At 41.0% G+C, this 13559-nt stretch overlaps 1 protein-coding gene across 1 annotated transcript in view; it reads right to left on the bottom strand.

Annotated features, from left to right (window-relative positions):
* The window catches only part of LOC139712979 (SHC-transforming protein 1-like), a 54031-nt gene that overhangs the window by 39548 nt on the left and 924 nt on the right, over positions 1-13559 (bottom strand). The window contains exons 2-3 of the mRNA XM_071624759.1: positions 6421-6547; positions 2432-2585 (exon numbers count right to left, since the gene is read on the bottom strand). Of these exons, the coding sequence (XP_071480860.1) occupies positions 2432-2585; positions 6421-6547 (281 nt within the window). The remainder of the gene's footprint in view (positions 1-2431; positions 2586-6420; positions 6548-13559) is intronic.

Genomic DNA, 13559 nt, shown 5'->3' with positions numbered 1-13559 from the left:
CAATCACAGTACTAAATTAGTGACCGCTAACTCAGGAAGGCCCAAAAATAAATGTAACAATTAGGCCGAGAATTGTAAACCACCCTGTGTACTGCTTTCAAACACTCGTCATGATTCGACCACACAGTCACAGGAATCACAAACTCCGCAGGGTCTATACCCATTCTACGCTAACGTTAGATCGAGTTTACCTGAGATGTCGGTAGATCTAGTAAGAGGTCTAGACTTTCTCTATTTCCGAAAATGATTTTGTATAAAAACACAGACAAATAATCAAATTACGGTTTCTCAACTTGAAATGAAGTCTTGATTTTGGGATCACTGTGGTCCACGTAGCAGATCAGAGTCAAAACTAAAAACACAGCAGTAGGTAGGCCGCCGCCGCAATACATGCAACTAGCTAGGTAAAGCAGCTGCGCGTACACGTTAACGTTGCAGTACTCCGCCGCGACTGGTCTGTTTACCGGCAGCCCATCGCAGCGCAGCCGGCCAGCACGTACAATGTAGTTTGCTGACGCTTTGCTGCTGTGAGCCACAGAACTCTGTGAGCGGCCATGCATTAGTAGCCCCCCACGAAGCCGTGCTACAGTACCTTCGAGCCGTGCAATAGGCCCATGCCAGGGGCCTATTGTATGGCTGTCACTCTCAATGAGTTTGGTAGGTATTTTCTATTGAATGTCATGTGACATGTTCTTGGCCAATCACAATTCGACATCATTCTGAGGTGTTGTATAAAAGAGACTAGCGGACTGGTTTGGAGACAATCGCAACCCCGTAGTACACGTAACGTACACTGTACACATAGATGATCACTGTACGCACCAATGATACGACCGCCGCGCTGTCGATCAGCATTGATTACGAGTGCTGTAAAAGAAACTAGGATCTATATTTTCGGTATCTATATTTCGGAATCTATATTTTCGGTATATAAAACAAATAATGACTGCTTGATATTCAGGGTACAGTTAAAATTATGTAGGCCCTCGGTGATGTGAAAACCATATCTATGCCCTCAGCTTCGCTTCGGGCATAGTTACAGTTTTCACATCACCTCAGGCCCATAATTTTAACTGTGCCCCTCATAGCAGTCATTATTTGTATACTAACCATTTGTCCAGCTGTAATATACTAACGAGTCCAGTTGTTATTTACTGTTCTGAGGGAGGACATTGAGATTGAAAAAAAAGGAAGGGTTTAAAATAAGATGCAATTTACTAATCATGGGTCTATCTGGTATGTCCTGAGAGAGTGGGTTTGGGTAGAAGAGAAAGGGAAGGAGGTACTGTAAGATACAAACTATGGTTCCAGATGGAATGTACTACAGTTGGGAGGCAGGAGGATGGGATAGAAGAGACGAGGGGAGGAGACACTGTGGGATAGTTACCATGGGTCCAGCAGTGTACTGTCCTGAGGGAAGCGAGCGGGGTATAAGAGAAGGGGAAGGAGGTATCATAGAATATTATACAACACCTATTTAGAATGTAGCTATCTGACTGGTCGATTGCCCATCATGTGACAATTAGTGAAAAGTTCCATTGCACGCTCTGGCTGTCAGCCGTGCAATTTTGTTTGAGCAAAAATGGATAGCCCATGGCTGACGTCACGCATTTCCATTGACTCCTGTGTTAAACTCAAGATTGACTCACAGTTTTTGTTCCATCGCACAGCTCTGATGTCACAATAAACAAACATTTGCCGCGCGCACTCAACAATCACAAGTGCGCTTACAAGCGTCTACTTTTGTCACTCATTTGTTTTTTGTAAACAACTTCGTTTCGCGTACATACATACACTGTGACTGCCACTGCACGGCTACTCATACGTCTTTCATGGAAAATGGTTGCCATTTCTGTGCTAAATTCAAGAACCTGCGTGGACCAAATCTGTTGACGTTCGAGGTGTTGTATAAAACAAATAGTGTATGGTCTTTACTCGTGCAATGGAATAAGATTTCGCACTTGCTGAAAGATGAGACCCACTATTCAACTCGGCTTCCCCTCATTGAATAGAGCGTCTCTAGCTTTCACCTCCTGCAAAATCTTGTACCATTGCACTCGTGACCATTCACTATTTGTATACTAACCATGGGTCCAGGTGGTATGTACTGTCCTGAGTGAGGGGGTTGGGATAGAAGAGAAAGGGAATGAGGTAGTGTAACATACTAATGAGTCCAGCTTGTATGTATGTACTGTCCTGAGGGAGGGAATTGAGGTAAAAGAAAAAGGCAAGGAGGTACTGTAAGATACTTACCATGGGTCCAGTTGATAGATATTGACTGTCATGAGGGAGGGGATCAAAGTAGAAGAAAAAGGGAAGGTGGTACTACAAGATAATAATAATGCATCCAGCTGGTACAAGTGTATATGATATCCTAAGAGAGTGGGTTTGGGTAGAAGAGAAAGGCAATGAGGAACAGTAAGATACTAACCATTGGCCCTGCTGGCATGTACTGTCCTGATGATGGGGGCGGGGGCACTCCTCTGCTGCTCTGGAGGTCAACTGTCAGCTTGCTGATATCATTGTAGTAGTCAGGATCATCTCCCCATGCTGACTCTGCAGTCTGGAAAATGGGGTTCTCCATTCTGTGAGAGGGTGGAGCAATACAAAGGAAGAGAGAAATACACAAGGTTAGCTGGTAATGAAGCTCTTTTAGTAACAACTTTCAAATATATCTTTGACCATGCAATGGTATAATGCACCTGCACAATTATACACACACATATTCCAAACTGAGGCTACAGATAAGGCTGCAGCATTGTAGAAATGGTCTTTACGGTGAGGCAAGTCGAGGGCAAGTGCTTAACCCATTGAAGACGGTTTGACTTTGCTACAACAAACATTTCCCACAGACATCTGCCCCAGTAGTCTCGGGAATCATCCTCAAAGAGTTAATAGAGCAGAACCTGCATCTAAACATTGTCTTTCTCTTCCAGAGATCCTCTGGGTAATTCTTGTGAAGTTTGGCTGCCTAAGAAAGTTTGTGAAGCTCATTCTTCTTTTCCACAACGGAATGAAAGGCCTCGTCCTCTCCAACGGTGGAGCCTCAAAGCCCTTCTCCAATGTCACAGCTTCAAAGCCCTTCTATTAAGTCTCCCATGGCATGAAACAGGGCTGTGTACTGACACCTGTCCCTTCAACCTCTTCTTCACTTGTGTGCAACCACGCTAAACAGGACCTTAAACATGGGGTGCACCTGAGATACAGAATGGATGGCTCAATCCCTGACCTGCCGAGGCTGAGTGTGACGACAAAGACTGTTGAGAGATTCCTGCTAGGAGCACTTTGCACTGATGATCGTGTCCCTCATGGCGCATTCTGAGTCTGACCCCCAAGCCATCGTTAACCCATTGAGGACGGGCTGATTTTGCTACAACATGCATTTCCCATAGACCCCTGCCGAAGTATACTCGTAACTCGTCCTCAACGGGTTAACAGACTTGCTGAAGTGGGTGGATTCCTTGGTCTCCAGACCAGCCTTGGTAAGACAGGAGTTCTCCAGTTTCTACCAGGAACCACACCAACCTCTCCAACCATCTCCCTCCATTGAAGGCGTTCACTTCAAGGCGATTGACCAGTTCAAATACCTTGGGCGCATCATATATTCCGATGGTCCTTGAGGACAAAGAGACATCTGTGCACATCAGCAAAGCAAGTCAGTAGCTGGTTCATCTTTGCTCACGTGTGTTGCCCAGCAGCAAACATCTACGCTGGACACCAAGATCAAGGTGTACAGAGCAGCAGTCCTCACGAGTGTGTTTCATGGCTGTGAAACTTCTAACTCACTATAGAAAACACATGAAGCAGCTTGAGTAGTTCCACACTAGAGTACTGGAGCAATCCTGGGGGAGAAAATAGCAGGACTGAATAACAAACTCGGAAGTCCTGGATGGAGCAGGTCTCATAGAACTGCGGGAGGAGCGGGTTAATAAGCCAGTATCCCTACATCCCTACAATGTAAACATTCTCTCGAAGACACTGCAACAGAAAGTTCAAGCAAAGGGGTTTAATGGGTTGCAACTGCCTCATCAAATTCTCCTTATCATTATATAAACGTAAAGATTTCGTTGCCAGTGGTCGGGTCCGTACGATGGATGACGTGATCTCATGCACCCACGTGCAACACATGGAGGTCAAGCTGAAGCGCAATGTCAGCCTTCACTTGTGCATTTCTGGTAATGCAGAGTTACTGTGCAGCAGGCAAAGACAGAGTGTATAGTGTAAAGCAAGAAATTTTCGCGGCATGAAATTTTCGCAAATGGGAGCTGATGGCCCTTTTTTGTGGCATGAAATTTTCCCAAATTGTCATCGGCATTTAAATGCACACAGTGTAGACAAGAGCTTTCGCATGAATTTTAATTTCACAAACCTTGGCTCTCGCGAAATTCACAAAATTAAAATGCACGCGAAACAAACCTTCCTTGTTTTACAGTAAGCGGCGATGGCATCTAATTTCTCTTTTTATAATGACTGAAACATCTTGAGCATTCAACTTCTTATTTCTTTTCCCAACATGTAGCAATTGCTGAGAAAATCTACAAAACTATGAAAGTTTGGACATAGTGATAGTGCTCTATCCCTTTTGAGAACGATCAAATAGAGCTTGCACTTTGCACCAGCAAAGTGTTGTCAACACATTGTTACAGAAATTAAATAGTGCCACTACTGTTTCAGCTTTTACAATTACATGCAACAGGGAGAATTGTCAAGGCAGTGTACACTCTTGCATAATCAGATGAGGGGGCACTTTCAGATGAGGGGGGCACTCATCTTCCCCTTCAGACAATCTCGTCAACTTTCAGGCTCAGGAAAAATGTGAGATGATACACCCCTTCTGACATTTGTACTTCCTCTATCAGCAAAAGAATTGCAACTAGGTGGAAGTCAGTACACCATTAACATGTCATTTTATGGTAGACCAGAAATACATGTTTTGATAATCTTGGTCTGTATTCTGAGGGCTTAATTAGCATTTAATCAGCACTTTAATTTGCGAATGGGTATTCTGAGAGCTTATTTAAGTAGAGGATTTATTAACTACCATGACAACAAGCATTTTGGCGGGAAAGTCTTATGCGCTTGTGCGTATCAATGGGCGTGCACCTCCGAAAGGACTTAAAGGACAAGTCCACCTTCATATACTTAAGGATTGAGAGAATGCAGCAATATTAATAGAACACATCAGTGAAAGTTTGAGGAAAATTGGACAATCCGTTCAAAAGTTACAAATATTTTAAGTATCTGCGCAGTCACTGCTGGAAGAGAAGACTACTACAGTGTATATGATGTCACATGCGTACAACTATACAAGGAAAATAAAAAGAGAATTTCACAAAACTTTACTTTTTGAATAAAGTGAACAGTTCTTCGACTTGCTACTGACGTATGTTAAGGGTAATATTGTTCCCCTTGCCTTCTGAAAGAGAGAAGTCGAGTGTTCTTTTATTATGCGAGAAAAATGGAAATATGTTGAATTTTCTTTATTCTTTCTTTATATCATTGTACTCATGTGACATCACAAGCTATAGTAGTCTTTTCATCCAGCCGTGACTGAGCAGAAACTTCAAAAATTGATAACTTTTGAACGGATTGTCCGATTTTGCTCAAACTCTCACTGATGTGTTCTACTAATATTGCTGCATTCACTCAACCCACATGTCTATGAAGGTGAACTTGTCCTTTAATTGCAGAGTTAATAACAAATCAATGTTCTGTGCACGTAATAAGCAGTAACAATTGATCAAAGACTTAATGATACCAAAGAATTTCATTAAGTACCCTCGGTATCAAGCACTATGGGGTTTTTTTTCTTGCCCATGATGATGCTTACCCTCTTCGGTTATTAACAAATAGTTGAATCTCATCAAAAGGCCTGTAGAATTCAGACAAAAAGGTTTGGCGAACTTCCAGGAATGTTATCATTTTTAAAAATATATAATTAAGCCCTCAGAACACCAATTTTGCACAATATTCAGGGGTTATTATCTTCCTGATTAAATTACAAAGTTAATCACACACTTAATCAAAACCTGAGAATACCACTCTTGGTCATTAAAAAGAACCACACAAAAAAAAATCACTTTTTCCCTCATACCTCTTTTATCCTACAGTAAAGGAATGACAATACACACACATACAAGGAAAATAATTAGGAATACTTTTCAGCACAAAAATTTTTGGAAGGTGTCTGAGAACACACCACATCATATCTATCTCGAAGAAAATTATTCCTCGAGACATGGCAAAATGAATGAATTTAACAATTTACATGTACAGCATGAAATGCACTTTCTCCACATCTTTTGTCCTTTATTCCATTCAAAATTACTCTGTCTTCTACACTTCAAAAAAAAAAAAAAAATTATTACACACTACTTAGTACACCATCTTCTTCATTGAGTTTACAGCTGTGAGGTGTACCTGTCTTCTGACACGAAGACTGGAGGTGGATTCCGCAGATAGTCCTTGAATCTGATTTCGAAGGCCTGCCCCACGGTGGTGATGACATCTTGTGCCAGGCCAGCCAGACACTCCAATACATGGCATGCTGCAAGGTTCATGGAGAAAAAGAGAAAGGCAAAAGAAATGTTCATTCACTCCAATAAAAACAGACATATGATGCATCACGCGTTACCCCGGGGTACCGTAGTACCCCGGGTTACCACGTTGTGTAGCGCCACCTCACATCCACTCGAGGACAGGCGCAGAGAAATGCATGCACTGTGTGTGCGTACAATTGTACATAGTCATTCCCATGCCACTGCATGTTATACTATGCATGCATGGTACGCTGTGCTAGCAATAGCGTGTGCTTCAGTGCAGTGCAGTGCAGTGGCTAACGCGCGCTAGCTCCAGCTAGCTATCGTGTGTGGCTCACCAAAATAATTTCCCACTTTTTGGCAACCCAGGGTACAACCTTGAAAAAAAAAAATAATTCAACAAAATGGCTGATTTTTTATTTGGTACCCCAGGGTACCATTTATGTCATCATATGCACATCTACAGCTGTACATGGTAGAAAAGTTCCCTAATACACATAGGCAGATAAATGGGGTGTGGACTGCGTAATAAGAAATTGTGATCCTACATTGTCCATCATTCTAATGGTGGAGCCATCTCTTACATGTAACTCCACCTATCAAGAAATTACAGTGTACATCCACATCTCGGTAGACGATGATAATGTATCCTTGTGGTTTATGTCAGGTATACTTACATTGCAATTAAGCTTGCGACCATACAAGCATTGAGAAAATAAAGGGTTTCTGGGACTAACACCGCACTACAGCCTTCCAAAGCTCAGTGGGCACTGCATTGGTCTAGCAATCTGGAGGTTTCAGGTTTGAATCGCCCTCTTTTTTTCTCTCTCTCTCTCAATTTTCATGTACATTTCATGCCTGCTATAGGGCAAAACATTGCATCCTAAAGTTACTTTGCCCTTGGTACAATCATTAAAGGAAGTTGTATTCCCTGTTTATCACTATTAACTACTTCCTATTACATCCAAGGAGATGGGACAAGTTTTGTTCCTATTTTTCTTTCCAGGTAATACACAAAGAAGAAGTCAATTCCTGACATACCAAGCCTATTCTAGGTCTCATGATCCAGCAATAAAGGAATGATAAAGGTCTTCTTCAAGGCAAGCTCTGCGTCCCTCGTTCATGGGAAAAACACTCCAGTCAAAACAAAAACAAAAACAAGAGAGTGTCCAACATTTGTCATAATTAGAAACGGGCTTCAAAGAAGTCTGCGATGCCCTGTGCCTACCATCTATTCTATGCCCACTGTGTCATGCGACCTTCATTCCCCCAAACCACAATCACAGATGTTGGGGAGCTCTAATGGTACCATGTAAAAGATTTTGCCGCATCGATCGTCTCAGTATCAGGTTGTCTGTTCAGAAGATGTCGCATGATTTAAATCAAGTTTGGAGGAACAGGCTGCAACACAATTGAACAGCAAAACTGAAACCCTGTACCCCTAAAATTCCAGTGATGACTAGCAAAGCCATTGGGGTAAAATGACGCCATAAAAAGTACCAAGCAAAATCTAACTCATAACAACTTGAAAATTGAAAAAAAAAAAATTTAAGGAGGGAATATGTTAAAGAATAGGAGACTACTTGGTCAGAGGCAAAAGAAGAGAAGATCTATAGATTCCAATCCTTTTGTCTACCAACTAAGAGTAAAAATTGTCTTTTGACGATGTACTGCATTCACAAAATCTTTGCAATGGAATCTACTATCACAAAATTACTTTCAACTAACTCATGAAGCCGACTCTACATAAACATTACATCCAGCATTTGAAACCTATTTGGCTGAAAAAAGAAAGAGTCCCTGGAAGAGGTATTTTACATACAATGTTCCTCCTGATATTGATGTGCTGCTCACCCCCCCCCCCCTAAAAAAAAAGATGCATGGAATCACTGGGATAATAACAATGCCAGCATCATGTAGAAAGATCAGCACTATAAAACTAGGCCATCAGTGTCGTTCAAAACGTTAAACGAGGCTGCTTTGTGGTGAAACAGACCATATCAGTTTCATTACCGAAAATGAATTATCGCTCTCCCCCAAGGATCTCCAAGCACCTGGTGTGTTACACGATACACCGTAATGGCTCTTCCTTTATTACAGAAAAATTTACTTCCTTGATAATCTCATGTCAAGTCCCAGGCCAGACTCGCATCAAACTTGTTTCGTGCGTGTCTGCTCATAATCACCCTCCACGCATTCTGCCCATGTCTGACATTACCGTTCCGGTGTCAGATGCATCCTACACTTCTCTGATTGCAGACTATCATGGTCGATCCGGGATCTGAACGCCCAATTAATGTCAGCTTGGGATTTGTCATGGCAGTCTACCCTCTGACATTGATGCCATTTAATGATGCGTCTGTCCGCTGCTGCTGTGGTATCTAATACCTCTCTCTCTCTCTCTATCTGTTTCTATGGGATGGGGACCCCAATATAGGAAACAGATGTAGCCATTTCCTCATACTTCTTACATCTCCTCATCTGATGTTGTGGACATTCTACGGATTGCAAATGCCTACAGTGCCACAGACCAGTTGATGGACTATGACAACATGCAACATAATTAACTTCTAAACATGCTGTGTATGTGTACCTACATTCCTACTGTAATACATTAGGTACTTTTTGCTTTATGATATAACATACAGCCTTGGCTACAGACACAGGTGAACCCTTTTCTAATGGGGTGACAGTGCTCCTATCAAGTAATGACTTGCTAGCTTGAAATCTCACTGTTTCCAAATGTATACCATCTGAGAAACAAATTTGTTGCCACAACAGAAAATCCATGCTTTGGCATTTCATGAGAAAATCAGTTGTAGCACAGCCTGCTGTATGACCAGGGACAGTCGATGCTATTGGGATCAAACACCATTGACTGCACCAACAATTGAGAGTAAATTCATGTTTGGCACACGCCACCAATCATCACACATTAAAAACTTATCAAACAGCTCATCATCATGTCATTCATATTGCACAATGTTGCCATAAAACAATGTCCCTGCCTGCCAGGCAAGACTGACTCGCAGCTTTTTTCCTGTCAAGGTCAAAGGTCTGCACAGTTGTTCCAATTTCTATTGACAGAACGAATTTGAATCCTCTTAGATAAAGGGGGCTATTAATATTTTAGGTGCCCATGTTACTATTCTGAATGCTGTGTAATGCTGTTTACATGAAAGAGGCAAGGGTTTTACATTGTATGTGCATGGTATCGTGTGCTACACATCCCTGGGCAAACTTCTATCTTATCCATTGGCATTCTGTCTAAGCAACGCGACATGGTTTGTTGACTCCATGTGACCCGTCCCGTCCCCTCCGCGTTCTGGATGTCACAGTCGGCATCTCGGTCTTGTTGCGCTTATCAATATCCATCACGCAAGGTATCATTTCATATCGGCAATGAAGAGGGAGATAAGAGGTGAGTGCCCCAATGTCATGCCTGGATGCACCCCTCTTCCTTATCTCTCCATGGCAAAGCCCCATTCACATCCAAATATTTAGACTCCATTCCACACCCCCCCCCCCCCCACCCTTGGCTGCAACCTATACAGCAATGATATGCATAAATCCAGCCATTTAGAACCATATCCCAGTTATACAGCTGTACATGTATAGAAATGACCGTTTGACATAGGAAACTTGGTGCTGTCCCTAAACTTAAAAAAAAAAGAGTAAAACTGGCACGACCTACTGTGACATGGGGATCAGGGGGCAATTCCGATTACCATTTCTCCTCCTGAACAGGGTGCACTTGTAGCATATGGGCATTTCACACTCCATCAGTGGTGACTTACTGTAAAAGTCACTATCATAATATTCAGAAACAGGTCAGTCCAACCATACATAACAATGTCAAATTTCCCACCCCCTTGCATGACCTGAATATTTCCAAATCACTGCAGAGCTAAAAATATATCCTCACGCCACTAGCATGCAGGTTTGCGACATGACCAGAGTTCACATTTGTCATTTCCATCCCACACCATGTTAATGGGCGTAGGACTAAAATTTCCCCTCACATAAATGTAAACATAGTTATACTTTGAGGGTAAAGTTAGCAAACCTGGGAAGTACCATGCAGGGATCATACTAAAAAACCACAAGAATGAGCTTTGATAGAGCCTGAACACATTGCTTGAAGAAATGTACATAACTCTGAAGGAATAATGCAATTCTTTCCAAATAAATGCTCGCTGTGTTTGTTAGTAAAACTGCTGCAGCAGTTCGACAAGAAGATCTGTGCCAGTAAAAGTATTCAGAGCACATGACTTCTGTCAATGTCAATATGCTCGTTGGTGGGCTGAATACATTGAAGTTATCATATCATTCATTTCTACCCACCAGCTATATTAAAAAGAGATTTGCATACAATATCAAGCATGTGCATCATGGACCCAAACTTTACTCATGTCAAAATCATATGAAGCAGTTTTTCTTAGTGATGAATGCAGACACAAGGAATTTGGAATACCAGACAAATTTTCAGCTGCGTATGATTGTCTTATCATTACCTCTTTGTCCAGTATACAGTCTTCATAGCAACAGATATCAGTATCTTACCCTCAGTATAAGCAGTGTATCAGTAGAGGCACAATCATCATATTCCACTGTCCTCAAATGGGAAACAGGTGTAGACAGAGTCCTACCTCTCATTAGTTTCTCACTTGCAGGACTGAATGGTTTATCAGCTACAAGTGTATACACTGTACAGTTTTTTCTAATCAAAGGCTAAATAATTTCTTTGTTAAAGGTTGAATAGTTTGTTTCTTAGCCTGTCTCAAACTGAAACCCTGGTGGGGATCTGTGCAAAGTCAGCAGAGTTTCTATAATCTTGTGGGAAAATGGGTTACTATACAGAACTAGGCTTCTTTTCCTTTTTTTTTCTTTTGTCTTTTTAAAGAGGAACCCCTACAAAGCGAGTAGAATGTGATTTCCTCAGTACTATGACACTTTATGTCCCAGCAAAATGAAAGCAATGAATGTTTACCAGTATATAAGGAGTGCTCATTAAAAAAGTAATGAAAACTTTCACAAAAGTATCTATTAAATCTTTGAATGGATACATGAACAGTTTATAATGGCAAGGCATGAATAAAACATACATAATCAAGCTTCAGTAATTCCATAATTTTGTCTTGATCAGAGTTTCAAGGTTTTAGGTTTCAATATTTCAAGTTTTAAGAACATACACGCACTTTATTTGTGTTATGTCTTTATGCACCATGAACTTTGCACGACCTGCGAAACATTTTGCCAGAGCACAGAACTAGGTCAAGTTACCTGTGATCTCGAATAATTGAGTCAAGCTACTTTTGAGCTCATCATGGTCATTTGAATGTCACACATACCAGGATATCCTCCAGGCAGAGTGGTGCACTTTATTCCAGGGGGCACATCCCAATCACATTTCGGTAAGCACTATATGGGCACCCGTCCCACTCCATCATGAATATTCATCATCTACATGTATCCCTAATACCGTGGAAATACATGATTTTTACATTTCCCGGCAGCGTTTTTACATTTCCCGGCAAAACTGAACATTTTTCCATCTCCCGCCGAGACGTTTTAACATTCACAGTTGATGTAATTTTTCGAGATTTTTATATTTCCCGGCAATACGTTTTTACATTCTATGGCACATATCCAGCGTTCTGCCATTTACTAGTACAGTATCTTACTGCCTGATGAATATTCATGATGAAGCTGGACGGGTGCCCAAATAGTGCTTACCTCACTCTTCAACCTCAATCTCATACACTCTCTCCCTCTATCTCTTTCTTATTCTTTCCTCCTTTCTTTATTTCTTTCTATCTTTTTCTTTTCTCTCTCTCTCTCATATTCATTCAGGTTATCTATCTACCTAAGTATGTATACAATCCACCTGTCTATGTACTATGTATCTACTTATCTAATTATCAGGCTATATTTCCATCCACTCATTTTCTACCTACTTATATGTTTATCCATCTACCTATCTTTCTGTCTATGATTCTACATTGTTGTATCTATCTTTTTATTTGTCTACCCACATACCTACATATCTACAGCATTGACAAAAGACACAAACACAAATACTGATAAAATAGATCCTTATTTTTTGCCAGCCCACACTGTAAGTTGTACAACAAACACACAAAATGCCCTCAAATTTCATTCTACTGACGACTACTGATTTTGATTACGAGAATAAGAGATAGGCCACAGCACAGTATAACTTACTGACGATTTGGAAATGAATATGACAAAATACTATGTACGGCATTCTTTTTGTGAACATATTAAAAAAAAACCACACAAAATCAGCTGTTATTCCCCACCATGGGGACAACAGTTCTAGGAGGAATGAAGAATAAATATTATCCCTTTTCAAAGGAAAACTTAGCCACCTTTCAACCTGGAAGATGATATACATTGTATCAATTCAATTGTCATTGTAATTAATTCTTCCAAAAATTTGTAGAAAATGAGTTGACATGTGAAATTCTAATAAAATTAAGACACAACAAAATACATGAAACATTTGCCACACAGCACTGACAGTAACTGACAGTAAAAAGGAGACCTATCTTTGTGGGTCATTCTACCATAATTTTGGAACAAGCTCTTCCTTTGCAGTGATCAACTCTACAAAAAGCAAAATTTACCGTGGTACTTGTAGAAGGGGGTTTTTTTTAAATAGAAAACAACAATGTTGTCCCCTCCCCCCCCCCCTTATTTCTAAATTTCATGGGCTATTGTTTCTCCTGTAAAATTCTTTGCAGCTATAATGTCTGGATGCACATTCATAAAATGTAGTTCCTGAACTACATACATGTAGATACTCATAGGCATACCAGCATCACTAGAGATCATGTGAACACAATACACTTGGCTTACGGGAGCATCGAAGCTTGGTGCTACTTCACATTCAGATGCTCCCACCACTATCTACGAGGTACATTCTTCCACGAGATTATGTTCCCTTATAGTTACATTCGCATCACATGGCAACCAAACATTCCATAAACATACACC

Source organism: Diadema antillarum, unplaced genomic scaffold, assembly GCF_040938485.1.
Source record: "Diadema antillarum isolate AM-2024a unplaced genomic scaffold, OU_Dant_1.0 seq00001886_RagTag, whole genome shotgun sequence".
Taxonomy (NCBI): domain Eukaryota; kingdom Metazoa; phylum Echinodermata; class Echinoidea; order Diadematoida; family Diadematidae; genus Diadema; species Diadema antillarum.
This window is presented reverse-complemented; position numbering and strand designations above follow the sequence as displayed.